Source organism: Physeter macrocephalus, chromosome 1 (genome assembly GCF_002837175.3).
Source record: "Physeter macrocephalus isolate SW-GA chromosome 1, ASM283717v5, whole genome shotgun sequence".
Classification (NCBI taxonomy): domain Eukaryota; kingdom Metazoa; phylum Chordata; class Mammalia; order Artiodactyla; family Physeteridae; genus Physeter; species Physeter macrocephalus.
This window is the reverse complement of record NC_041214.2, coordinates 114835767-114861640: the sequence shown is the minus strand read 5'-3', so window position 1 is coordinate 114861640 and position 25874 is coordinate 114835767. Positions and strand designations below refer to the sequence as shown.

The window sequence follows — 25874 nt, the reverse complement described above, 5'->3', positions numbered from 1 at the left end:
AAACAAATGTTAAACGTCCCCCCCACCAGAGACTATAATAAAAATGTACATAGCATCAATGTTAGAAGGGACCTTGTAGAGTGTGTATCTCGGTGGTTCTCCACTGGTGATAAGGCTTTTATGAAAATTAATGAAAATGAAACTCTCCCTCTACCTGACTAAGAGAGAAGCAGCCTGAGAGCCAGCCTGGCACTCAGGGCTGTGTCTCCGTGTTCTCCTGCTGAACATAGGCCATTACACAGAACCCCGATATTAAGCAAGGCCACGCTGTGACTGAGAGAGAGCGAGACAAAACCAAGACCACTTCATCATCGGGTCAGAACTCAGGCCAAAGCAAGGACACTGTCAAACCACAGAAGTGACCAAACATGCCCTAGCCTGGCTAATCTGAGTGACCACTGCTGCTGCTGCTTTACCAATTGTCACTCTGGCTTCACTTCACTCCTCCTGCTACTAGCTAAGATTTACGGGAGACCCAGTCCGAGAATCCCTCCTTTTTCCCGACAGCACTCAATCCCGAGCAAAGCCCTGCTTCCTTGAACCCTCCTGAAAATCACCTAACTCAAACCCAAATCCTATAAATCCTTTCCAAGCTCCTTTTACTGAGGTGCCCCCAATGGCATGCTATCTTCCCTGTTACAAGTCAATAAACCCAGCTTTGTCCGACTACAGGAGTGTGGTGTGGTCTCTGCTCCAGAACACCGATATCACCATCCACCCAGAAGTCTATCAATGTCATCTGTACCTTAAACCTGTCACAAAATAGTCACCTGGGACTTGGGAGAAGGTCTGATAATCTTGCGCATTCTGGTAGTTCCCCTGCTGATGGCAACATTTTACCCATCCCCGAGTTAATTCCAACAAGATTATTTCAATGTTCAAGTTCTTAAAACTTCCTGAAGATGATGAATTCCAGAGGGGCCATAAACACACATACTCCTCACCCCAAATCACAGGGCTCTCATTCCCCATCAGGCTGCATGTCCTGCCCAACCTCACACTAAGGACAGGCCCACATTAATCCTCAAATGCTTCATACATTCCATCAGCTCAAAGAGGTGCCCACCCAGAAAAGCTCAAAGTATCCCACGTTAGCCCCTGACCACCTAGAAGAAAAGAGCAAGCTCTACCTGGCGTTGAAAGCTCTGCTCCATCTCCCAAATAGTAAGGTGGGAGTCTGTTCATAGCAAAATCCTTCTTCATGTCTGCTGAAAGCAGTTCTTTGGTGCCTTCCAGCCGGTCTGCAAGCATCCTCAGAAAGCCACTTAATTTTCTTGTTGCAACGGCTGTGGTTTCCACCTGCTAGAAACACAGAAGTGAGTCCGGGCCCAGACTCCAGCGACCGTACTGCCCAGGTCTCCGTCTCTGGAGTCGTCCACCGAGCGTCATCACCCAGGGCAGATGCAGACCCATGTCACTCCCTTAAGACAGTATCCCTTTTTTTTTTTTTTTTTTCGGTACGCGGGCCTCTCACTGCTGTGGCCTCTCCCGTTGCGGAGCACAGGCTCCGGACGCGCAGGCTCAACGGCCACGGCTCACGGGCCCAGCCGCTCCGCGGTATGTGGGATCTTCCCGGACCGGGGCATGAACCTGTGTCCCCTGCATCAGCAGGTGGACTCTCAACCACTGCGCCACCAGGGAAGCCCAGTATCCCTTTATTTCCTTATAACCACTGTTCATCCTAAGCTGCCTACCGTTTGCAAAAAAAAAAGATCAATTTTCAGGATTTTGCCTGAAAAGAGGGATCCCTGGGAATATGGTACAGTCTCGGCTTTGCCTTTTGAAAAGCGTGTCCCCTGCATCGGCAGGTGGACTCTCAACCACTGCGCCACCAGGGAAGCCCAGTATCCCTTTATTTCCTTATAACCACTGTTCATCCTAAGCTGCCTACCGTTTGCAAAAAAAAAAGATCAATTTTCAGGATTTTGCCTGAAAAGAGGGATCCCTGGGAATATGGTACAGTCTCGGCTTTGCCTTTTGAAAAGCAAATCACTGTCTAAGGTGACTGCTTCAGACCGTGAAAGCACCCTTTGCTCAACTCAGCACTAATGCACTCATCTTCTCAAAACTAGCCAACAGGGCTGCTGTTTCAAAGGTAAAACCAGGACGGACAGGAAAGCCAGGGAGCACACCAAGGCCAGGCTCTCCAGTGGGTCTCTCCTAACTAGTGATCTCACGTGTGCTCAGGCTACAGTTCCCAAGCCAGGTTAGTTATTCATTCAACCACCGATTCAGCCAGCGTTACCAGTGCCCGCCGCTGCCGCCACGAAGTACAGGAAGCGGGCCGTCTGCACAACACTGCTGGTCCTTTGGGTGGCATGCAATGTGCAGCACTCCATTCGTTCTGCAAACCACCGCGCCCGGGAGAAGACAAGCTTGGCTCACACGGGGAGGATTCTGGGGTCCCGACGAGGGAGCCACAGCTTCAGCTGTCCTGGGCCATGGTTACCCCTCCCTTCCCACCTGCCTTTACTCCTTACCAGGAGCAGCTGCCGGGGTATGCCGGCCCGTAGCTCTACGTCTGCCTTTGCAGTATCAAACACGAGCCCTGAAATGGTGTCCAAAAGGAAATCTCCCCATGAACTGGAACATGTACCAAGAAAAAAAAAAAAAAGAGTGAACACATAAGAAATGTGCATAGAACACTGATTACTAAAAGCCTAAAGCTACAAACTGTCACGCCAATTCCCCTGCCCTGACATCTTGAGTTCCACTAATTTCACATTACTCAGCATAAAGACTTAAGGCCTTCATCAATCAGAGTCTTCCCTTCCTCCCCATCCCAGACACTCAGGTGCAAAATTAAAGGTGGGAAGCTAGACTTCCTTCATGATTTGTCTTAAACGTAAAGATACCAGAGAATTAATTACAGACTGTCATAAAGTAGGAAGTTCAAGGAACCAATTTTTTTTTTTTAATGTTTTCAACTATATAACACAGAGCCTTGAGGAGAGCTTTGCAGGAAACTTTAACCCTCAATCATTATAGGACCTAAAAAGATTTTTATGTGTAAAAAATCCAAAAGCAACACATTTAGGGTAACAGCAAGATCCCCGGACTGTGTAATCATCTGAACAGTTAAACACTACATTTTCCTTTGTTCCTTATAAAAAAGAGGGGTACTCTTCCTCAGCAAAATATCCAACATCAACAATTTCAAAACAATTGATTTTGCAACTTGTTAAACTCTGGCAGTGGCTTTACTGGGGTAGGAGATAGAAGCCAGAGGCGAAAAATACCATCTCGGGAGGAGCATCAGTGTTCAATTGCCTCTGCTTTCTCTGGGGCATTTAGAATCGCTGGCTCCTCAATGTGTGCCAGTGTGAGAAGCACACGCTGTGGGGCTGCTCTCTTTAAACGCTTCTGAGCTGTTTAACATTTTTCTCTGTGTCACCAGCAGATTTCAAATTGCTGGCTACATGCAAAATGGAAATTCACAGTATGACTTTTGCTTCTCACTCAGTAAGCAAAATTAACACTTTTATGCTTCCCTCCTGGAAAAGTGGCAAAAGAGGACAAAAGCCACATGAGAGACACTTCCCCCAAGACGTCCACTCCTCCGTGGTAGCCTCACCACTTGTGACATAATGCTACACCCACCCTCACACCTTTGACTGAACTTCGACCTGGAAGACACATACAGACCTTTCAGCAGCATGAAATAGTATCGTCCTTTGAAGGATCCCAGGTACAAGTCACGCAGCAGTAGCTCACGGAGGAGTTTAAGTGCCGTTAAATTGAGCTCCGTGTTCTTCTAGGAAAATGGATCTTGGGCCTTTCCAAAGTTTGGAAATAACACCTCTGGAGGGGCTCACTTTGGTAAAGCAGCCCAATCGACAGGCCACTGTCTCATACAGCTGGCCCTAAATGTTCCAACAATGCTCCCCTTGAGAGGGGTTAGGAAAAGGCCCAAGTCCTCACTCTGCCACAGGCCTTAAGGAGCACCAGGACCAAAGCACAGGGACATCTGCGGGGAGCGACGGTCCTCGAGTTACATCTGTCCCGTTCCAGCACCAGCCCCGCTGACAAAGGCACAGGTTGGCATCCAGCTTAGATACACGGGTCACGGTGCCTACCCACAGCCCCCGGCAGGCATCCTCTGTAACTCAGACTGCTCTTCCCCAGCCCTGCTGCCTGCAGAGGGGGTGGGTGGTGGGTGGGAGGGACCAGGGAAGGCTACCAGTTCATCCTGGGGACTGGGAAACAGCGAGTCAGGCACTCAGTGGAAGCAAAAGCTAATAGGTTCAATGAGACCGAGGGAGGTCAGAGAAGTAACTGAGGATGCCTTGTGATGAGCCAATGTTGTGAGTAGATAGAAACCGAGGAAGGAAAACAAGGGAGCAAAAACTGATGACTAGGAGACGAAGAGAAATGAAAAAGAGGGAGAATTAGAGAAAGAGGGAGCAGCTGAGTAACATCAACGGCGGGGCACCAGAAGATGGACACTCTATCAAACTATCAATATGTGGCTGCCAAGGCCCAGAGCTGCTTTGGTCCAGAACGAACTTCTGGTTCAGCCTCCCTGCAGCCTGCCCTTCCCCAGTTCCTACGACCCGCCCCCTCAGTCACCCCTGCTCTTCTTGAGCTGCCCTCAGAGACTGTTTCTCGCTATGTAAGGCACCTAACCAGCCACGGTGACAAGGGCATTTTACATAAAGGAAGCCCCAAACAAGCTCTGGCTTCTACTTGTGGGCAAAGAGAGCCGAACTTCAGGCCAGACTCCAGCTAGCTCCTCCTGTCTCTTAAACACAGGGGGTTCACTTCTTGCTGAAAAGCCAGATGAGGAGGCAGAAGAATGCTTACTTGTTCTGCAAGATACAGCTTTGAAGTTAGGAGGCGACTGACTGTCCCTCAGGCCGGGAATATCCTCTCCTACTCTGACCTCCTGACCCACCTCTACTTACTCATCCTGTAAATCTCTCTCAGCTTGGGTGTCAAGTCATTTCCAGAACCTTCCCTGAGGCCCCAGCTTAGCTAAGTGCATTCCTCTGTGCTCCCAGAGTCTCCTCTGCAAACCTATGATGGGATGTATCACACTGTTTGGTAACTACATGCCTATCTCCCCTCCTTCCACCACTTCCAGAGAGTAAGTTCTCTCAAAGCGCCTTCAGTCCAATGCCTACAATCCCAGCAACTAGCACAAGGTGTAGTGCTGCATGATGAATAAATTAATGACTGGCATTTTTAATGGGACTACCGAGGTCGCTGCTACCAGGAAATGACTCACTGGGCACTGCTGCCCAGGCCCTGTCGCGTGACAAGGCACTTGCTGAACTGGAACATGGTTTTAATTGGAATTGTTTTTAGCACATGTGCTTTTAGGACTCACTGTTCCAGACTTCCTTTCTGACTTTAATTTCATGAACTGTAAAAAATGGAAGCCTTAAAATAGACCCAGAGGTTTCAATGGACAGAGTTTCTGTTTGGGGAGATGAAAATGTCTTGGAAACAGGTAGTGGGTGATGGTTGCACAACAGTGTGAATATAATTAATGTCAGTGAATTGGACACTTAATGGTTAAAATGGCACATTCTATGTTATAAATATTTTACCACAATCAAAAACAAATTTTGAAGGGGGTGGGGGGAGAGAGAGAGAGAGAGACAGAGAGAGACAGAGAGGGGAAGGGAGGGAGGGAGGGAGGGAGAGAGGTGAGGGATAGGGGTGTGGGAGAGAGACTACAAGCCCAGCCTGGCAACACGAACACCGCCACACCCACAGCTATGCTTCTATCTTCCCAAACCACGGGAGCCTTTATTTGGGCAACTCCCAGCGTTCTGTAGAGTCAGGATCATGACAGGCCAGGAGGAAGCCCAGACGAGTGGGTCAATGGCACAGGTAGGACGCTGAAGGAACAGGAAGTCAGCCGGAAATCCCGGGGCTAGATAAGTAGGAGAGAAGCAGCTAACTCCCTCAGGTCTCCTGAACACGCCGCTGCGGCCACAGCTCGGAGCTGTCGGGGACGTGAGGCTGCAGGTGAGTGCTCACCTGCTCTGGTAGGTGCTGATGGTCACGTGCGTGGAGTGGGCCAGCCCTGAGGGAGTGTCCGCCTGGTGAATGGTCCCTCTGGGAAAGTACAGCAAGTCTCCCGGCTAAGGGAAAAAAAGGAGGGGGGGGAGGAGTTAGTAGGGAGGATATCTTCTCGTTCTTCTAGAAAGGCTGTTTCAGTTCTGCATTCCAAAAACCTCTATGTGGTGATTCTAGCAGTGGTCTGCATGCTGTTCTCTGTGGTATCCACCCGTCTAGCTCTGCTGTGTCCGTGAACCTGTCACCATGAACCCCAATCCTGGAGAGGCTTCCAGAGCCTGAAGTCACTTTCTTTATTCATAAGCTGAGACCAGATACACCTGAAGCCACCCTAGGATCAAGGTGACAGCCTGTGCCTGGGAAGCCTGCTCCCTCCCTCCACACCCTTCAAAGGGGGCAGTGAGGAATAGGAGCTTTAGAACCATACAGAGGCTACACTCACTGGCTGGTGACCCCAGCAAATTACTTAACCTCCCGAGGCCTCAGTTCCTTTATGTGTAAAATGGAAGCAATTGCCCCAAATCTCACAGAATTATTTTGAGGATTAAAGGAAAAACGTTCTTGGAGCTGCCTTCCCTGGCGGTCCAGTGGTTAAGACTCTGCACTTCCAATGCAGGGGCCGTGGGTTTGATCCCTGGTCGGGGAATTTAGATCCCACGTGATGCACGCGCGGCACGGCCAAAAACAAAAAGCTCTTGGAGCAATGCTGGGCAAGTGGCTGTGGCTGTATTATAATTCTTATTTTACCTGCCAGTCCCTGGTAGTCTGTGAGCTCTTCCAAGCAGGGTCCATATCCATCTTGTATCCCCAGGGCCTAAACCACCTAAGCATCCAGCACACACCAGAGGCTCAAAAGATGTTTGGAAGAATGGATGAAAAACCCTTTGACCCTTCATTTGAACCTAAACACTGTATGTAACTAAAGATCAGTCACTTCTCGGGCAGGTGAGCCTCCTCCACCCTGTCCTATTTCTTTCCCAAGCCATGGAACAGAAATATTTTCCCCAAATCACTACTGCCCTGGAGCTTCCTCCTCCCTAATCCCATCCAGAAAAAGAACATTCTGTATATAGCAGTTGCCTGAGCAGAGGAGAGGGAATCTTGAGAGTCGCTCATCTGCTCTCTGCAACCCTGCGAAGCCTTCTGTCTCACTGGTTAAGAGCATGGGCCCTGGAGAAAGAGCTCAAGAAATATCAGATTAAAAAAACTTCTTTTTTTAGTGTTAAGTACATACATAAGTAATTATATATGTACTCATAAGAGCTATCTTGCCCTGAATAACACCAATCTGACAGGGAAACTAGTACTTCAAGTAAACAAATGCATTACTCATAATTACAGCTATCATCTGTGAGAGTCTGTGTGCCAGCCCTGTGACTGAGGCCCTCATGTACATATTTCATCCATCCAGTCATTTATTCATCCCACAAACACCTGATTCACCCTTCCCTGCCCACCACCCACACCAGGCACCTGTGCTTGGCACCGGGGGAGAGAGCACTGAACAAAACAAAGACCTGCCCTGATGGAGCACATTCCAGAAGAGAAAAACATTTGAGAAGGAAGAAGGTACACTAGACAATGAAGACATTCTAGTGGGGCAAGAAGGATAAAATAAAGCGGCAAATAAATAATGTTAAGTGATGGCGAATGCAAAGAAGACAAAATAAGCAGAAGAAGGAGGAGGGGAATGATGTTGATGGAACTGAGGGGTGGCGGGGTGTGTCTGGGATTAGAGGTGCTATTTTACCCAGGATGGTCCATTAAACCTCACTCGGCTAAGGTGACATTTCAGTAGAGACTTTAGGAAATGAGCAAGCCAGCCATGCAACAACCTGGGGAGAAAGGATTCCAGGCGGAGGGAAGAGCAAGTGCAAAGGTCCTGAGGCTGGAACGTGCCTGGCAGGTTGAGGGGCATCGGTTAGGCCAGTGTGTCAGGAAGGTAGTGAGTGAAGGAGGGAATGATGGGAGGTGAGGTGAGCAGGCAGCAGAGGGGCCAGATTACAGGGCCTTCTAGACCATTTTAAGGACTTCGGCTTTTTTATAATGATAAGACAATTAGCCATTTGACATACCACTGTCCTGTTTCTGTTTATTCTGAAAGAATTAGAAAAGCTAATTTTTTTAACCAAGAAAAAAAATATCTCTGGCTTCAATCCAAAGGCTACATAAACCAGCAGCATAAAGGCCTGAGAAAAGGAGAATTGGGTATAAATGAGTTCCATTTTCATCATTGTCTTTAATTATTCCATTGATATTAATGCCTTTGAAAATATACACAATGGTAATGAATATGCTGGTATACTAGGATGCTGAAAAAAATTTTAAAGAAATTTTATTATAATTTTCCATTAATTAGATCATTAAAACTTACTGTGCTATCAATTTTCCATTTAAGTGATAAAGCATTGATTATTTTTTTAAAAAAGGACTTTGGCTTTTATTCTGGGTTTAACAGAAAGACAGCAGAGGTCTGGGCAAAGGGTTCACGGGATCACAAAAGGATCATCATGGTTGTTATGTCAGAAAAGTCTGCAAAGGGGACACTAGGTAGCAGGCTTTTGTATAAATCTATGTCCAAGGATTTTGCCCCAAACAAGAAGAAGAAGGGTGACACATTTGCAGGGAGAAGGAGGCTGGGGACAGGGTAGCACATGGGATTTTGGTTTGCGGAATATTAAATTTGAAGAATTCCACTGATTAAAAACTCAATAGACATACAACTTGAAAATCCCCACAGGCCACAACACTGTCTTTCTCCTTCCAGGAGACTCAGGGCTTCTCGTAGTGAGCTGTGACCAGGATGGGTATGATTAGCGTGCAATGCTCCATCTCCTCCAAGCCCCATGACCACCATGAAGCCCGACCTTCTCCGGCAGGGCAAGCAGCCAGATGTCAGTCTGAGTAACTCAGCCCTGGCCTCGGAGACCATGGACAGCTTAGTCTTTGGCTTAAAAATAATCAGCCAAGAGCAGGGTTGGCAAACTCTCTCTGTAAAGGGCCAGACAGTAAATATCTGTGGTTTGTGAGCCACATGGTCCCTGTGGCAACTAGCTGACTCTGCCCTAGAGAGTACATAAGGAATGAGTGTGGCTATGTTTCCATAAGCTTTATATACAAAAACGGGCAGCAGGCCAGATTTTTGGCCTATGGGCCGTAGTTTGCTGATCACTGACCAAGAGCATAAAAAAAATGAAGAAAGGTACCTTTATTGTTGTATTTATTCAAGTCCCCTATAACACAGGCCCCCATCCTAAAAAGGGAGATTGTTTCTCCCAGTTATGGCAGGCAGGCAATGATCTTAAAATCAAGAAAGAGCTACGAGGCCCTGAGTAGGAATTAGATACTAATTATAACTTCAAGACACAAGAAATACAAAAACAATAACCATACGCAAGTCTATCAGTTTGGTTAGAATCTTCGGTATGGTTTAAATTATCTATTTTCTTATTACCACTGAAGGAAATTAAATTTTAAGTTTTGTAGGAAAAGGTATAAAATTGAATTATGCAGCTATTCTTATCCAAGATTTTTTCCTCAACAACCCCAGCTGCTGGGGATTGGCTATGATCCCATCCAGCTAACTGCTCAAAGACACACTTTCTCAGCAGCAAGATGCCAGTGAACCAGCACATGCTCGAGCCACCTGACTTCCTGGGGAAGGCCTCCTCAAGAGCTTTCGTGATGATTATTCTTCTGGGGACTATATGCAGGGGGAAGGGAGCACAGAGAGTCTACTGCACAATCAGGAGGAAAAGGGGTCAGACTGGAATTGTACCAACAACAAAAACTACTGGGTCCCTGGCCGTGCTCTGCTCAAGCAGCCTACAACCCAGCGGTGACCACTGGCCATGCCTTCCACTTTTGCTCTAGAGAAGTCAGTGGTTACCGAATTCATAATTCATTCCTGTTGCACTTGGATTATATTTGGAGACAGGTGATTTGGAAAATGAACTTAACATTTCCTCAGCTCACTCCCGCAGCTACAAACTACCAAATGTCCTTTAAGAAGCCCCCCGTGCTGGCAAGCTGGAATGAGAGCCACTTGCCCCCAGCCTCTTGGGTACATTTGCCGGGGACCATTACACAAACCTCAAACCAAACCTGTCTCAGGAGAGGCACCCACAAAAGCAGGCCCGTACCTTCAATGTGAACTCGTGTGCTGGCCTCCCGATCCTGTCCTCAGCCTCCAAGCTGTACTCCCGCGCCAAGGGCACTGTCGGGTGGTACAGGCGCCAGTGTTTCTCTCCCTCCAGCTGCAGGATGAAAACCTACAGAAAACACAGGACCCCGGAGTGTCAGAGAGCCTCCAGACAACTCATGAGGCAAAGTGCTTCTAGAGTGTTAGCCCTCTCAGGGCTTAGATGAATCACAAATTTCAGATAAAAAAATAAAAATAAAAGATCACAGATACATTTCCCTATACACTTTAAGTTGTCACTACTGGTATTCACTTTTAAAAACAGGTAATCGTGAAGTCTGACACTGGAGGGCTAGTCATTCTTTTCACTTTCATGAAAGCCTCGCTGAGTTCTTTATATCCCAGTATCTATCCCACTATCTCATTCTTTTATTTTTTATTTTTTATTTTTTTTTGTGGTACGCGGGCCTCTCACTATTGTGGCCTCTCCCGTTGCAGAGCACAGGCTCGGTGGCCATGGCTCACGGGCCCAGCCGCTCTGCGGCATGTGGGATCTTCCCGGACCGGGGCACGAACCCGTGTCCCCTGCATCAGCAGGCGGATTCTCAACCACTGCGCCACCAGGGAAGCCCCCTCTCATTCTTTTAAATCTTCCATCAGACAGCTGAAAGCCCATAATCTCTGACAGAAAAGCCAAGCTTCAGATATTACTGTGTCTAAAATCCTGAATACAATCCTTGGCACATAGAAAAATGTCAAGTTTTTTTATTCTTCATTCAACCAAAGATATTTTAAAGTTTTGTTAGAAATATATATTTTTTAATTTATTTATTTAATTTATTTATTTTTGGCTGCGTTGGGTCTTCACTGCTGCGCGCGAGCCTTCTCTAGTTGCAGCGAGCTGGGGCCACTCTTCATTGCGGTGCGCGGGCTTATCGCAGTGGTTTCTCTTGTTGCGGAGCACAGGCTCTAGGTGCGTGGGGTTCAGTAGCTGCAGTACGTGGCCTCAGTAGTTGCGGCACGCGGGCTCAGTAGTTGTGGCTTGCGGGCTCTAGAGCGCAGGCTCAGTAGTTGTGGCGCACGGGCTTAGTTGCTCTGCAGCATGTGGGATCTTCCCAGACCAGGGCTCGAACCCTTATCCCCTACATTGGCAGGTGGATTCTTAACCACTGTGCGACCAGGGAAGCCCTATTAGAAATATTTTTTTTTTAATTTTTTGGAAACTGTATTGATATCAAATTGCTCTCAAAGGAGGGGGAAAAAAGAGGTTTTTTACTAATAACTCTGTGTTCACACATTGTCTTGGTACAAAAATAAAACTATGAAATACCTAAGCCAAAGAGTTAACTCTTTTTGGCAGCCCCATGAGAATGAAATCAACACTTGTCAAGACGCCAGTGCTTAAGTGAAACCATGACCTTCATTCAAGCTGCCCCAAGATCTTCACAAATGGAAAAAATATATACTTTTGGTAGCTACAGAAAAAGGACAAAAGAAAGCAGATGTAAGAATTACTTAAGACCTCACTTTATTAAAGACCATACATTATGAAATTAAAGAAAAAGCCAATCACACCTTTCTGTAGAAAATTCAAAAAACACCTATTTCGGAGGAATGTGTGGCTCTTTATATTAGTAAATAAACAATCTCCCCTTTCTGAAGGGGCAGGAAACCAGTTTGATGGGATTAATTTTGGCCCAACATCCCGGTGAGGGAGGTCAAGCTCTGCAGAGCCCGCACAGGAAGAGTGGGCAGAGACCCGGCCTGAGAGCTGAACTGAACCCTGACAACCCACTAACCCGGGCTGGCAGCAACTCGTCCTCCCGGAGCCGAGCAGTTTCCTCCCCCCTCACCTCTACGTCATCATAATGGGGCGGCAGGCCCTGAGAACCCGCAGGGGTTATGTACACATTCGAGCCAACCAACGAGCCAAAGTAGCACTCCAGCTTCTCCTGGATCCTCCAAAGCTCATCCTTTAAAAAAAAAAAAAAAGATGGAGAGGAAAGAGGTGAAAAATGCATTAGAAACAAGGAATATGTTCTTATGCGCTCAGCAAGTCTTTATCGCACAGCTACTATGTTGCAGACACCTGGAATTCAACGGTGCCCAAGCCAGCACCTCTGTCCTCAGGACCCTTCCATCCTCGTGCAGAATAGCGCAGAGAAGGGGCAGCGGCAGACGAGACTGGAGAGGCAGGCAGCAGGGAGTCATAGGATCTTCAGCAGGACAAGGACAGGATCCAATGCACACTTATAAAAGCTCACTCAGGCTGCAGTGTGGGGAATTGATTGTAGAAAAGCAAGAGAGAGCCATGGGGAGGCTACGAAGGCAGCAGCGCAGGCTGGGAGTGACCAGGGTGGTGGGCGAGGGGGAGAGACGTAGAAAAGTCGAGATGCGCTCGGGAAGCAGCGCTGACAGGACATGCTGATGGCAGGGGTGTGGGAGTGGGGAGAATAAATCAGAGAAACACTCTTGGGTTTTTGACTGAGGCAGTTAGTCAGCTCCCCATCCCGCTGAAATGGGAAAGATGTGCTAAAGAACAAGCTTTCAGGGGGGAGAAAAGAAAAGCCGTACATCAGAAGTGTTAAGTGTGAGCTGCCAAGACCCCCGTGTGCTGGATGGCTAAGTCTGAAGTTCTGGCAAGATGAAGAGCTAGGGGTTCATCTGGGAACTGCCTGCACAAAAGGGTACTTGCGCAATGGGAGCAGAAATGACAACCTAGGAAGGGGGTACAGACAGCAAAGGGGTAAACAGGGTCGAGGAATGCTCCCTTTCTCCGGTCGCTAATCAGCTCTTCAGGGCCTAAGTCAGACTGAGGGGCCTAAAGAGGAGCCACACATCCCTGCAAGGAAGAAACCTGACTGTCCCAAGGCAGGTGAGAGAGGAGAGGCAGCGGTTAGGCCATGTAGGTATCGGCACTTCCTATGCGCCAGGCACTGTTTCCAAGTGCTTTACCTAATTCAGTGATACAACCCTCCCCGCCACCCTGTCTCATACGGTGGGTCCTATCAATATCTTCAGTTTGCCAGTGAGGAAACGGGCACGAGAACACACAGCCAATGAATGATGGAGCCAGGATTCAAATCCATGCAGCCTGGCTCCGGAGCCCACACCTTTAATCATGACTCTATATTGCCCCTCTAAGGAACTACCTTAAAGAAGACACCTACAAAGAACACTGCAGAGCCCCTTCAAGCACATGAATGTACAGTGCCTGCCACACACAAGACATTGAAACATTGAAAGTATTTGCTGGGTAAACCAGTGACCACAGCTTGGGAGTCAATCCTACCACTGGACTGACAAAAAAACAAAAAAACAAAAATAACTACAGTATTAAAAATGCCAAGTGGGAAAGAATTGGGTCAGCATGAAAAAACCTTTGGGAGACATCTTCAGTATAGACCACTGAGCTTCTCTACTTACACATCTCAGGCAACACAGGAAGAATGATTTTATGGCATCTGAAAGCTCCAGAGAGATAACAGATCTCCCAAGCTGCCTAATTTATACCTGGGAGGGGCCAGCAGGACCTGGCCCTGTAATTACATTTATACAGTAACTGGAACCAGTTTCTCTCTCGCTCTTTCTCTCTGTCTCTGATGGCCTGAGAGGTGTCTCAGGACCATATGGGTGACTTTATGGCCCCCAACTCAAGCTTCTGGGTCTGTAATTAAGGAGTACATATCTCTTTTCTTCTTAAAAGTTACTGAAGGGCTTCCCTCATGGCGCAGTGGTTAAGAATCCGCCTGCCAATGCAGGGGACACGGGTTCAAGTCCTGGTCCAGGAAGATCCCACATGCCACGGAGCAACTAAGCCCGTGCGCCACAACTACTGAGCCTGCGCTCTAGAGCCTGCGAGCCACAACTACTGAAGCCCGTGCGCCTAGAGCCCGTGCTCCACAATAAGAGAGATCACCGCGACGAGAAGCCTGCGCACCACAAGGAAGAGTAGCCCGCGCTCGCCGCAACTAGAGAATGCCCGCGCGCAGCAACAAAGACCCAACGCAGCCAAAAATAAAATAAAATAAATTAAAAAAAAAAAGTCACTGAAAACCCCATCATTTGTACAATTTTTCTATCTTTCCTGGAAATAGAACCTTTAGCTTCTCAATCTGCCCAGTGTGGCCCAGTAGAAAGGGATCTGGAGTCAAATCACCACTGACCAAGTTGTAGGTACAAGTCAGCTTCTTTATTCGCAATGGAAGACTCCCACCCTAAGACCATGGGAAACAGCATATTTATCTCAAAGCCTATTTACATTGCAAAGCAGCGTACAACTGTTGCGGCTTCACCAGCGCTGACTTTGGCACAAACAAGGCTCCTGAAATCTGTCTCCTTTGACTCATGACTCCCAACTACGTCTGCAGATGCCAAGGAGGACCCCAGAACAATGGGAAAGGGAAAGGGGAGGCTCCTCCTCTCTCCACTGACCTACCTGCAGACTCAGCTGAACACAACAGCTAAGACCAGAAGCCCACACTCACACGTAAAGGTGAAAGCAAACATGCCAAAAGCCCTACTACATTTCAATTAATATCTTTAGAAATATGTTTAGGAAAATGCTTTACTTTTGGAATCAGAAGTCCTTACTTAGTAGCTATGGAAAAGACACATCTGTGAACTCGTTTTTTCCACGTAAAATGGAGACCACAGTGATTGCCCCGATTATTTCAAATGTCTGCTGGAGGGTTCAAAAGTGAACACATGTAAATATCTGGTAAACTCATCTGGACTCTTGATACATGGTTTACCCAAAGCAGATGGGGAACCACCCACCACTCTCTGGTTACCTCCTTACTCATTTCCGGACAAACTAGAATAATAAACTGTGCACACTGTGTGACCTGATAAAGGGCTGACTGTTCACTCTGCGAGTCTCTCAATCTGGCCAATGAGGAACTGCCTCTATACTTTCTCTATCCTGATATCGACATATCCATCAGTAAACACACACACACACACAACACTAAATCTGGTCATAATATAATACTTGGAACCCAGCATCTAGTGTAAGAGGGTGAGCTCCTGAGGCTTAATAGATTTCTCAAGTCCTGGTGGTGGAAAAAACAAAGCAAAACAGGATGCATCCTAGTCTAGCCTGGGGGCTGAGTTGAGATGGGAAAGTTCATCCTTCCTGCTTTAATAAACATGGCTAGAGAGCCAAGTCAACAGGGCAAAGGAAACACAGTTTTGGCCACTTGAAACTGGGGAAGAGGAACATGCAGCACTTAAGCAGATGAGCAGAGAAGAGTCCAAGATGATTCTAAAGCACAAAAATGACAGCCACAGAGGACACCACACATATGCCAAACAGTAACTTTCTGCTGGTCTGTGAACAAATTACATGTAATCAACATCAGTGATCTTTTCTATTCATAGTTCTTAGGTGTCTAAAAACCACTCTTAAAAAAAGTGCTACTTCTAGCTAAGTAAAGAGTCGGGGGCAAGCTCAGAGGGAAGTACCTCGGTGTCCATATTTTCTGAACACACATCATGACTTGGTCTGCAAGTGATTTATACATTACTTTTGGGTGCTAGGGACAAAAGGCTGGCATTCCAAGGACATTTCAACTGCTCATGATTGCCTCACTCCTTTGGAATGAGTCCTTGTACCGAAAAGTCTAAGAGTACTTGCACTTTATCCAGAGTACAAATAGGTTCAGGATCCTGTAGACAAGAACGGGAAAGGCATTCAACACATGAGGGAGGCTTAATGGATCTAACAGGGCAACTCGAATTCAGTCGTGAGAAGCATTACTGGTAATTGATGACAAAGTCCTAGGAGCCATCACACAGCCAGAAGCCACCCGCTCAGTGTGGAACTTCACGCGCTGCTCTCCTCCTCCTCCTCCTCCTCCTCCTCCCAAGCTGACATTTTGATTCAGCCATGGGTCGCAGAAGGGCATTTCTGAATGGGGATAAACTTTATCTAAAACTCAGAATGGGCCCTCAATTGTTCTGGGCCACCTGTCACATAAAGATCTCATGCCTCTAAGAGCAGATTAGCTCAGCCTAAGTCTACATTTTATAAACACAGAAACTGAGCACAGAGGAGGCAAATTATTTCTCAAATGTCAACCACTGACTCAGAATAAATAAAAGGTTAGCCAGTCTTCCCGACTTGCAAATCCAACCTACCCTCTACCTGCGAATGCCCCCCAGCAGCAGTTCCAGGACTCTGCCCCTCAGTGCCAGACAGGCTGCTGTTAATAAGGGTGAAGTCTCCTTCTTAAACGTGCATCTGGTATGTGGTCTGGTCACTGCTCAGAAGCCTCTGCTTAGGTAGATGTAGGCAGTAGAGGGAGGCAACTTCAAGGAAAAAATGATCACCTTGACACTATCGTGCCTTAAGTTACAGTGAAGGGACAAGCCAAACAGAAATGTCTACCATGTGTCAAAACATAAACCAGCCCACGGAAACGCTCCTGGAGATGTAACGTCACTTTAACAAACTTTATAAACCTGAAGTATAATTTAGTTTTTGCACCTCACCATGTCCAGCCTGAGTTGTTGCAGATTCTAACAGTTTAGCCAAACGGGAACATAAAGTCACTGAAGTTGTAATGCATTTGCAGACCAAACAGGTGCTACCTCTTCTCAAACTGGCAGCAGCCTAATCATCATCAAAACAGATTTACCCCTGAGCTGATCTGTGGCCAAATGTTAGCAACTTTAATACACACCAGGATTCGGCACTGGGGAGAACCTGTTACCTTAAATCTCTGAGGTTGGTGAAACTGAATTGTTGCCCTTTTCTGATCAAAATCTTTTCTCAGCTGAAGAAAGTGCACTTTGCCATCTTTATTTAAAACCTTCTTCTTCCCATTGACACACCGGCAGACATTTACGTCTCTTCCATAGTACATACCCCGGCTGCACAGACTCTTCAGATCTGAGAGCCTGAACAGGGACTGGTAATATGTGGCCAGCACAGGGTCATCTCTCTGGATAAGAAGGGGCTTCTGCTCCCAGAATTCCTTGAAAAAAGTCTCTGTCTTGATGGGTGAGATTAAACTTTCAAAGAGGCCACTGGGACTGTCAAGGTTCAAAGGGGAAGGCCCACCAGCTGGCTCCACCTTCACCTGCTTACAGGGAACAGGCCCCTCTTCCTTCCCAGCCCCTGCAGGCTTCACTTTCTTTGGCATCGTTGTCCTCAAGACAAGGCAGTGAGGAAGCGCAAACCTGCCAAAAAGAAGAAAGCACTCGTGTTTAGGCGTCCCAGTGCCAGTGTCAGAGGATCTCGTACACACAACTTGCATGACTATTAGGCCTTTGTGCGAACTCTTCCTAAGCCAAGGCCATTTCTACCAGAATAAGATACAGCCTGAAGCCAACACCATTTCTTCCAAGATATGATTCAGCCTCAAACACTAAGCAGATCACATATTCACAGAAAGGAAGGCATGTTTTACTTGTATACAAGCACTAAGTCGTGGAAGTCATTACTTATCGGAAGGTATAATTATCCCAAATTAAATGATTCAACTATCTCAGCAGTTCCTAGTCACAGTTTTAGCCTGTGGCCATTGACACAGCAAAGTCGAAACCTTTAAAGTTGGCTTTAATCAGCACCAGATCCCAAATCTAATTAGATGCACTCTGAGTTATAAATGCTTGACTCAAGAGCCACCAAGAGCTGCCCACGGCCAGGTGCTCCTCACCAAAGCACCACACCCAGCTGCTGTCCCGGAGGCCACCTGGGCCAGAGGTGCCACCTGATGGCTGGGGCAAGAAGCTGCCTGCTCCCAAGTCCTTAAGCACCTGAATTGCCTCCCTTCCAAACCTCAGCTTATTCCTAAAAATTGCCACTTTATCAGAAAAATTAAAATAAAGCAGAAAACTAATTGGGGGCTGAAAGTGAAAGGTAAAGATAGTTATATCTCAAGGCTTTTTAAAGCTCCACCTTTTTAACTAAAATAAGACATAATAAAATGGCAACGTCATTAACTTCTAACAAAGCTCTCCTCCCTCCAGCCTTCACGTGCACACACATCCCCTGGGCGCCTAGGGCTCAGGTGGGACTTGAGATTCTGCATGTCTAACAAGCCCACAGGTAGTGACGCTACTGCTGGGTCACAGACCACACCTGAGCTGCTGCCGTAGGCAGCTCTTGGTGGTTCTTGAGTCAAGCATTTATAACTCAGAGTGCATCTAATTAGATTTGGGATCTGGTGCTGATTAAAGCCAACTTTAAAGATTTCGACTTTGCTGTGTCAATGGCCACAGGCTAAAACTGTGACTAGGAACTGCTGAGATAGTTGAATCATTTAATCATTTTTTTTCTGGGAAAGGAGGTAGGTCCATTGCTTTTACCAGATTTTTAAAAGAGTTCCCATCCTCAAAAAAGGTTAAGAACCACTGTGCTTATAAAAACCAATTTTTCCCAGAGACCAGTAACTTATTTATAAATGTTATGCTTTTCTATTTTGTTGGGTTATCAGAATTGCAAGCACACTGTTTTCTGCTCTTTTGTTATTATAACTAAGCTGTATTTCAGCTACACTATGGACTGAGTAGAATTAATGGTCTGGCCTGGGAAGTAGGCACCTGAACAATGTGTTACACATTGCAACAACTAACTTACAAATTTATAATTGATAAATTCAGAATAAACCTAGAAAATAAATTTAGAATTAATCCCTCTGTCTAGTGTACCCAGCCCATTAGTCACTTAGTGGCCGTCTTGGTGATCAGATTGACTGTCCTAGTATCACAAAGCTTGTGTTCCAGTGACCCTTAATTTACTTGATAATGATGGCCCCAAAGTTCAAGAGTAATGATGCTGGCAATTCGGATATTCTCTTACTGTGCCTAATTTATAAATTAAACTTTGTTATAGCTATTTGTGAATAGGAAAAAAGCACAGTATATACAGACTTCAGTACCATCCACAATTTCAGGCATCCACTGGGTGTCTTGGGACATTGTCAGCCGTGGATAAGGGGGCGCTGTTTAAAACTCTCTAGAGGCCTCATTTTAGCTTCTAAATATTGTACCCACAAATAGCTCAGTTCCTTCAAAAGGTCCAGTGCTTTTGGCAGGAAACACAGGACCATGGTAGGAAACTAATACAAATTGATACTAAAAGCTTGCATTGAAAGGGTAAGGGCTTAAGCTTTTTTCTTAAACTTTGGGAAAAAAAAACTTTAATGTCTTAGGATATATCATCAATGAGACACATTTTCTGAAAATGTTTCTTATTCTTTTTAAGTTAAACACAGCAGCGTGCTTTCTCAACTGAAGAATCAAAGCTTCAGTGAGACAAAGTACTGCTAGTACTTGGAGCCCATAAGTGATGTAGAAATACAAGAGATATGAACACAGATTCAGTAGACAGCATTGCTTGTGCAGAAAAGAGCTACCTGCTATCCTTTGAGAGGTCAGCATGTGGTGGATGTCAGGTCTGGGAACTTAGATTTCAGAGGTGTTCCCACCACCATTAACTGAAAAGAGGGACTCACTGTGTCTAAGCTGTTTGGACAAACAATGCAGGTTATACTGAACACCCGCATTCCTTCTGGGTCTCTGGAATTTTGATACATGCCAGCCAGAAGGTCCTACATGATGAGCCCCCAATAAAAACCCTTGGCATTGAGTGTCTAATGAGCTTCCCTGGTTGGCAGCATTTCACACATGTTGTCACAACTAGCCGCTGCAGCAATGAAGCACTTGGTCTCCATCTGCTGTAATAAATCAGCTGTGAGTCCTAGCAAATCACTAACCCTGGGGATGGTGTTGGGGACACGGGATACAATACTCACATTTAATTGTTAAAAACTGTTAGGTTGCCTCAGAAGGTTTGCATAATTAAAGGTGTTCATTAATGGAAAAGTAATTTCATATTCAGCTACACATTTCTTATCCCTCACAATTGGTCAGTTTAAAATTTATTTAAGGTATGGGAGCAGCAGGAAGATGCAAACAAAAGGCTTGTTTTCCTTAAGCACAGTATATGAATACAGTATAAGCATATTCACCAGGAAGTGTGGTGAAACAAAGTGTGCAAAATACTGAAGCCAAAACTAAAATCAGTTGAAGCATATTTCCCATCTACAATCAGTAACAAAATAAATCCCAACAGTGCATAATGAATGCTTTTGTTAGACTATGAATTTCACTACTTTTATTGCCAAAAGTTACATCATTTATTGTTTCTATGTGTTCATTTTGAAATGATTTGAGGATCAGTTCATTGGAACCCAGCTTAGAGGTTATTAGGCAAACATACTATTTCTCTGATTCTCACACTGCCCATACTGTAAGACAACCATTCTTTTTAACAGACTTCGGGAGGTTGAGAGGAGAACAGATGACATACTCCACCACATTAAACTTACAAAATTGTAAGCTGCATCACAATTTCAGAAACATTAAAAAGTAAAAAAAAAAAAAAAAAAAAAAAGTGTGTTTTGTAATGTAAGAAATATTGGAACTAAACAAGAGAATGCTTTGTCTGGAAAAGCACAGCCAATACTAGCCTGCCTCTGAATCTCACAGACCACCCAAACAGAAGTTAGAGTAAGTATGTTCATAAGCTACAGGGGAAAAAAAAAGCAAGCGTTTAAAAAAGCAACTGTTTCCAACTTAAGTTGACCATAGCATTCAAATGTAAAAAGATTAAAAGATTCAAGGTTCATATTTTACTAACTGCCCACAGATGAAAACCAGCAACTAATCTAAACAACTTTGAGGGATTAAATTCCACAAGAAAATCAATAGTGATACCCATTCTACAGGCAACAAATAAAAACAAAGCCGTTATATTTTTAAGTGTCCTAACTTTCTTTTCTATGGTAATATTCACTGACCAGAAGTCTTAACACAGGACAACTATCTGCACATTTTCAGAGCTTAGCACAGACCAGGGCACATAGGAGGTCCTCAATAAACATTTGCTGAATTTTTTTTCCCTTTTTCATCTTTTGTATACAATTTTAGAGAAAAAAATCTCAAAAGCCTTAAACAAAACAGAGTTAAGGGAAAACAGATGGTTTGTTCAGCGGGGATTATTCTTCTGATGGCAGCTGTAGCTTGAGTATTCAACAGTACGATCAGAGCTGAAAGGCACTTTAGCCATCAGAGGTCATTACCAACCAGGAGAGGGAGGTGTGTCTTTATAAGCTCCAGAGGTGTGTTTTACAAAGTGTAGTCAAATCACCAGGAAAGCTTGTTAGTATGCAAATTTCTGGGCCCCATATCAAACCTACTGGACTAGCACTTCTGGTAGCAGAGCCCAGAAATCTGCAGTAACACAGTTTAAAAAAAGTTAGAAAGGTAACATAGTTCTCCGCAGCAGAATTTTAGATCCAGTAACATAGAGGAGGATCATAGGCAAACTCAGCTCAGTTAAACACACACAAACTGACAGAAACGCTATATTGCCTGTAACAAGGTTGCCTAGGCTGACTTAAAACATTTCCTTTGGGCCCTCATTGATGTTTATCAGTTCAGAGAGGGAAAAGTGGTTCTCCTGTTGACCTAAAGATGTGATTGGCACTTATCTTTTTAATTCTATTTTAGAAATAATGGATTGAACCTCATTAATGTATTTTAGTAACCCTGAGGTTACAAAGGATGAGGGCAGAGAGGCAAAACTATCCAAGCGCTGGTGTTAGAAGCTGGATAAATCAGGCTTTTCCACTTAAGGATGAGCCCAGTGAAATCAAAGGCCCGGCGCCGAATTTACAGCTGACTATTGGAGTAATCAGAGCCTGCGATTCCCAAGCCAATACTTCCTGAAAACACAGTGAACAACCTGGTCTCATTAACCTGATGGACGACCCAACAGTCGAGCAGCCGTTCTAGAAATATTCGGTGACAAATGAAAAAAAGGGAGGGTAGGCTGTCATTTTAAAGTTACAGTGGGACGAGAAAGACGCAGCTCTCCCGCCCTCACTTCAGGTTTCGCTGCTGTAAAGCCGGTCTCCTAGGCCCGTCCGGCCGCCGGGGAGGACAGCCCACGTGGCGCTCCCAGACAGCCCGCCGCGTGGGGCCAAGGCCTGCATCACCCTCCCTGCAAACCTCCAAACTTTCCGTGTGCTCGTCCCGTCTCAAGACCACCGGCCGAGCACGTGGTTACTCTTGGTGCCCAGGCCATCCGCGACCCTGGGCGGCACCAGACCCAGCGTGTCCACTATTCCCGTGCCCGGGATCGTCGAGCGCGTCGGCGCGCGTCCCCCGTCCCGAAACCAACAGCGCCCGCCGGCCGGGGGCCCGGCCGTACTGAAGCCCCCGGCCCGAGCCCTGCGGTGCCCCCCAACTCCGACCTTGCTCCACCTACACTCGCGCCTGGGCGCCCGGAAGTTGAGCACCACCCCACATAGCAGTGGCGGGGACAGAGAGCCAGGACCGCTCCACTCACCGGGCTCTGCGTGGTGCGCGCGGCCGCGAGCCAAGCAGGAGGCGGCGTGGGTTGGGGGCGGGGCGGCGCAGCGCGGCGCGACGTGCGCACGCTCCGGCGGCCCCTCCTGCTGGGCGCCCTTCTCCACGCCCGCCGGCCGGCCCGCAGCGGGTGGGAGGTGGGTTGCTTCTAGCTCCCGGAGGCGGGGTTATGTTGGGAGTTCAAGCCCGCACATTTTTTTTCTCTGGTGCGAAAGGAAATAAATGAGGGTTTTTCTTGAATTGGGGCGGGATGAGGCTCAGGATTTGGGGACGTGCTCTAGTACCGCCCGGTTCTTTTAATGAATGGAGAAACTGAGGCCTGGAGGGAGTAAGTGAGCTGCCCAGGTTTAGGTCGCTAGCGGTCCAAGTTCTCCATCGCTGTCCTTTGGGGCTCTCTGCTGCACTGTGCTGCTTTGTACTAAGTCAACTATAATTAATATCGTGTTGCTCCCGGAGAGAGAATTAATCCTGATTTAAAAGGATGCTGGAAATTCTTGCTACTGTGGCTGTAGAAGAAAAGAACAAAAGTAATTATTTGAGTAATTTCGGCCTAACACTCTCTCCTTTTGACTCATTATCAGGACTTTTGGGTGGGGAGGCTGGCTGAAAGGAGTTGTCAGGGGATCAATTGCTCACCTCTGCTCTGGCCTGTGCGTTTCATAGCTCTGTAGACAGGCAAAGGGGTCACAAAGAAAGTCCTTATTTCAAGGGACACATGAGCAAATGGGAACAAAGTTTACCCTTATCCAGCACTTGTCCAAACTAACAATAGTCTCAGCCAGTAACGAATATTTCTAAAAATGAATGCATAAACTGTGATGAAATAATTTGTATAGGAGTCTACCTAATGGGATTTTCACTTGAAATTTCAGTTAATGCCCCAAAACAGGAGACAATCATAATACTTTTGTTGAGCACCTACCGTTTTCCAGGCACTTTTTAAAATTTGTACTCAAACTTACTAATCCATACAAAAATCTATGAGAAGGATGCTACAGTTATCCTCATTTTGCATGTGAGGAAAATGAGGCACAAAGAGACTAAGTTATTAGTCAAAGGTCATAGAGTACACCAGTCAGAATGGCCATCATCAAAAAATCTACAAACAATAAATGATGGAGAGGGTGTGGAGAAAAGGGAACCCTCTTGCACTGTTGGTGGGAAGGCAAATTGATACAGCCACTATGGAGAACAGTATGGAAGTTCCTTAAAAAACTAAAAATAGAACTACCATATGACCCAGCAATCCCACTACTGGGCATATACCCAGAGAAAACCATAATTCCAAAAAGTACGTGCACCCCAATGTTCATTGCAGCACTATTTACAATAGCCAGGACATGGAAGCAACCTAAGTGTCCATTGATAGATGAATGGATAAAGAAGATGTGGCACATATATACAATGGAATATTACTCAGCCATAAAAAGAAACGAACTTGAGTTATTTGTAGTGAGGTGGATGGACCTAGAGTCTGTCAGAGTGAAGTAAATCAGAAAGAGAAAAACAAATACTGTATGCTAACACATATATATGGAATCTAAAAAAAAAACATGTTCTGATGACCTAGGGACAGGACAGGAATAAAGACACAGACGTAGAGAATGGACTTGAGGACACGGGGAGGGGGAAGGGTAAGCTGGGACGAAGTGAGAGAGTCGCATATACTTGTATACACTACCAAATGTAAAATAGATAGCTAGTGGGAATCAGCTGCAATAGCACAGGGAGATCAGCTCGGTGCTTTGCAACCACCTAGAGGAGTGGGATAGGGAGGGTGGGAGGGAGACGCAAGAGGGAGGAGATATGGGGATATATGTATGCATATAGCTGATTCACTTTGTTATACAGCAGAAACTAACAACACTGTAAAGCAATTATACTCCAATAAAGATGTTTTAAAAAAAAGGTCACAGAGTAATAAGAGGTAGAACCAAGATTTTAATCTAGTCAGTCTGGCTTTAGAGCAGGCTTTCTTAACCTGGACATTACTGACATTTGGGGCCAATCGTTCTTTCTCGTATGGCGCTGACCTATGCATTGTAGCAGCATCCCCAGCCTCTACCCATTAGATGCAGTAGTGCCCGCACCCAATTTTTGACAGCCTAAAATGTCTCTAGACCCTCCATAATTTCTCTGTGGGGAACTACTGTGTTAGTAGTAACCCCTACCCAGCTTTTAACCTCCCACTATGCTGCAGTTACATTCCACACTTCTCAAGAGGAGGTGCTCAACGTTGCCCTACAGGACTCACGAAAATAGGTTCCATGACCATCACCCACATTCAGAGTATGTAAAGAGAAGCCTGGAAATCGAAGGGCAATCTGTGGCAGTAGGGAATATATGGGAATAGAAGAGCATCAGACTAGTGGAGATTGCTATAGCATTTCTCTTCCTCCCCCAAGCCAAGTGACAGGGACTCCAGAGCCCAGCAGAGAGACTGGGGGCATCTGCAGAGGAGTACCTGACCTGCTGCTTGCTGAGCTGTGAACCTGCTGGTCTGTCCTGGGGCTGCTATCAAAGAAGAGCCCGGTGTAGTTACAAAGTTCTTGGATCCCCGAGACATGGCTGTGGGAGCTGGGGGATGGTTTGTGGACAGAGACAAGTGGCTGCTTCTTGCCGGGAGGATCCTGAAGGAGGCGGCACTCTGAGGCCAAAAGGCAGCATGAGGCAACTGCTCTAACACCCTTTGTCTTGTCAAGGACCCTTGAGTATCCTCTGGGTGGAGGGGGTGCTGTGGAAAGTATCAGTACGTGGGCTTGGTCCATCGGGAGGTACCCTGCCAAAGAGAGTGACATAGCAGGTGATGAAGGCCAAGCATTAGGAGGCAGTGGGGTCCACTGGCATGGACAGGAAAGGCGGTATGGGGCCACAGGAGGTCAGTCAGAGACCTCAAGTTTAATTTTTTTTTTTGTGGTATGCGGGCCTCCCTCTGTTGTGGCCTCTCCCGTTGCGGAGCACAGGCTCCGGACGCGCAGGCTCAGCGGCCATGGCTCATGGGCCCAGCCGCTCCGCGGCATGTGGGATCCTCCCAGACCGGGGCGCGAACCCGGTTCCCCTGCATCGGCAGGCGGACGCGCAACCACTGCGCCACCAGGGAAGCCCCTCAAGTTTAATTTTAATGCAGCCCAGTGTGTAGACCTCCAAAAGAACCTTCACCTGACTCCCTTGAAAGCTTCAACGTTTGAACACCCGTTATCAAGGCCAGCTACGTAATTGGTGGGGCTCAGTGTGAAATGAAAACATGGAGCTCCTTGTTCCAAAGGTAGGGGAAAAGTGTCATTAAAGGTTCTAAGGTATAAAATGGTTCCTTTCTTTTGCA

General features: G+C 46.4%; 1 protein-coding gene and 1 long non-coding RNA gene across 11 annotated transcripts in view; one reads left to right on the top strand and one right to left on the bottom strand.

Annotated features, from left to right (window-relative positions):
* Nucleotides 1-22604, bottom strand: part of RIOX2 (ribosomal oxygenase 2) — a 55316-nt gene extending 32712 nt beyond the window's left edge. For 4 of the 9 annotated variants that reach the window (XR_003681343.1, XR_003681344.2, XM_028494224.2 and 1 more), the window contains exons 1-7: nt 22452-22536; nt 16885-17353; nt 12022-12141; nt 10170-10298; nt 5989-6092; nt 2481-2583; nt 1131-1302 (exon numbers count right to left, since the gene is read on the bottom strand). Coding sequence is in view for 7 of the 9 variants with exons in the window: in XM_028494224.2 (XP_028350025.1) it covers nt 1131-1302; nt 2481-2583; nt 5989-6092; nt 10170-10298; nt 12022-12141; nt 16885-17353; nt 22452-22492 (1138 nt within the window). In the remaining 2 variants the exon portion in view is untranslated. Of the gene's footprint in view, nt 1-1130; nt 1303-2480; nt 2584-5988; nt 6093-10169; nt 10299-12021; nt 12142-16884; nt 17354-22192; nt 22213-22437 lie in introns of those variants that run through there. The other 5 variants (XM_024120235.2, XM_024120234.2, XM_024120236.3 and 2 more) reach the window with 5 other exon arrangements.
* Nucleotides 5888-10156, top strand: LOC129392248 (uncharacterized). Of its 2 annotated transcripts, none has more exons than XR_008617831.1 (3): nt 5888-5976; nt 6247-6369; nt 6839-10156. It is a non-coding gene; the product is annotated as an uncharacterized lncRNA (long non-coding RNA). The 2 variants fall into 2 exon arrangements; XR_008617828.1 differs by lacking the exon at nt 5888-5976 and having other exon boundaries at nt 6102-6369; nt 6839-6972; nt 7369-10156.
* Nucleotides 22605-25874: the final 3270 nt, after the last annotated feature.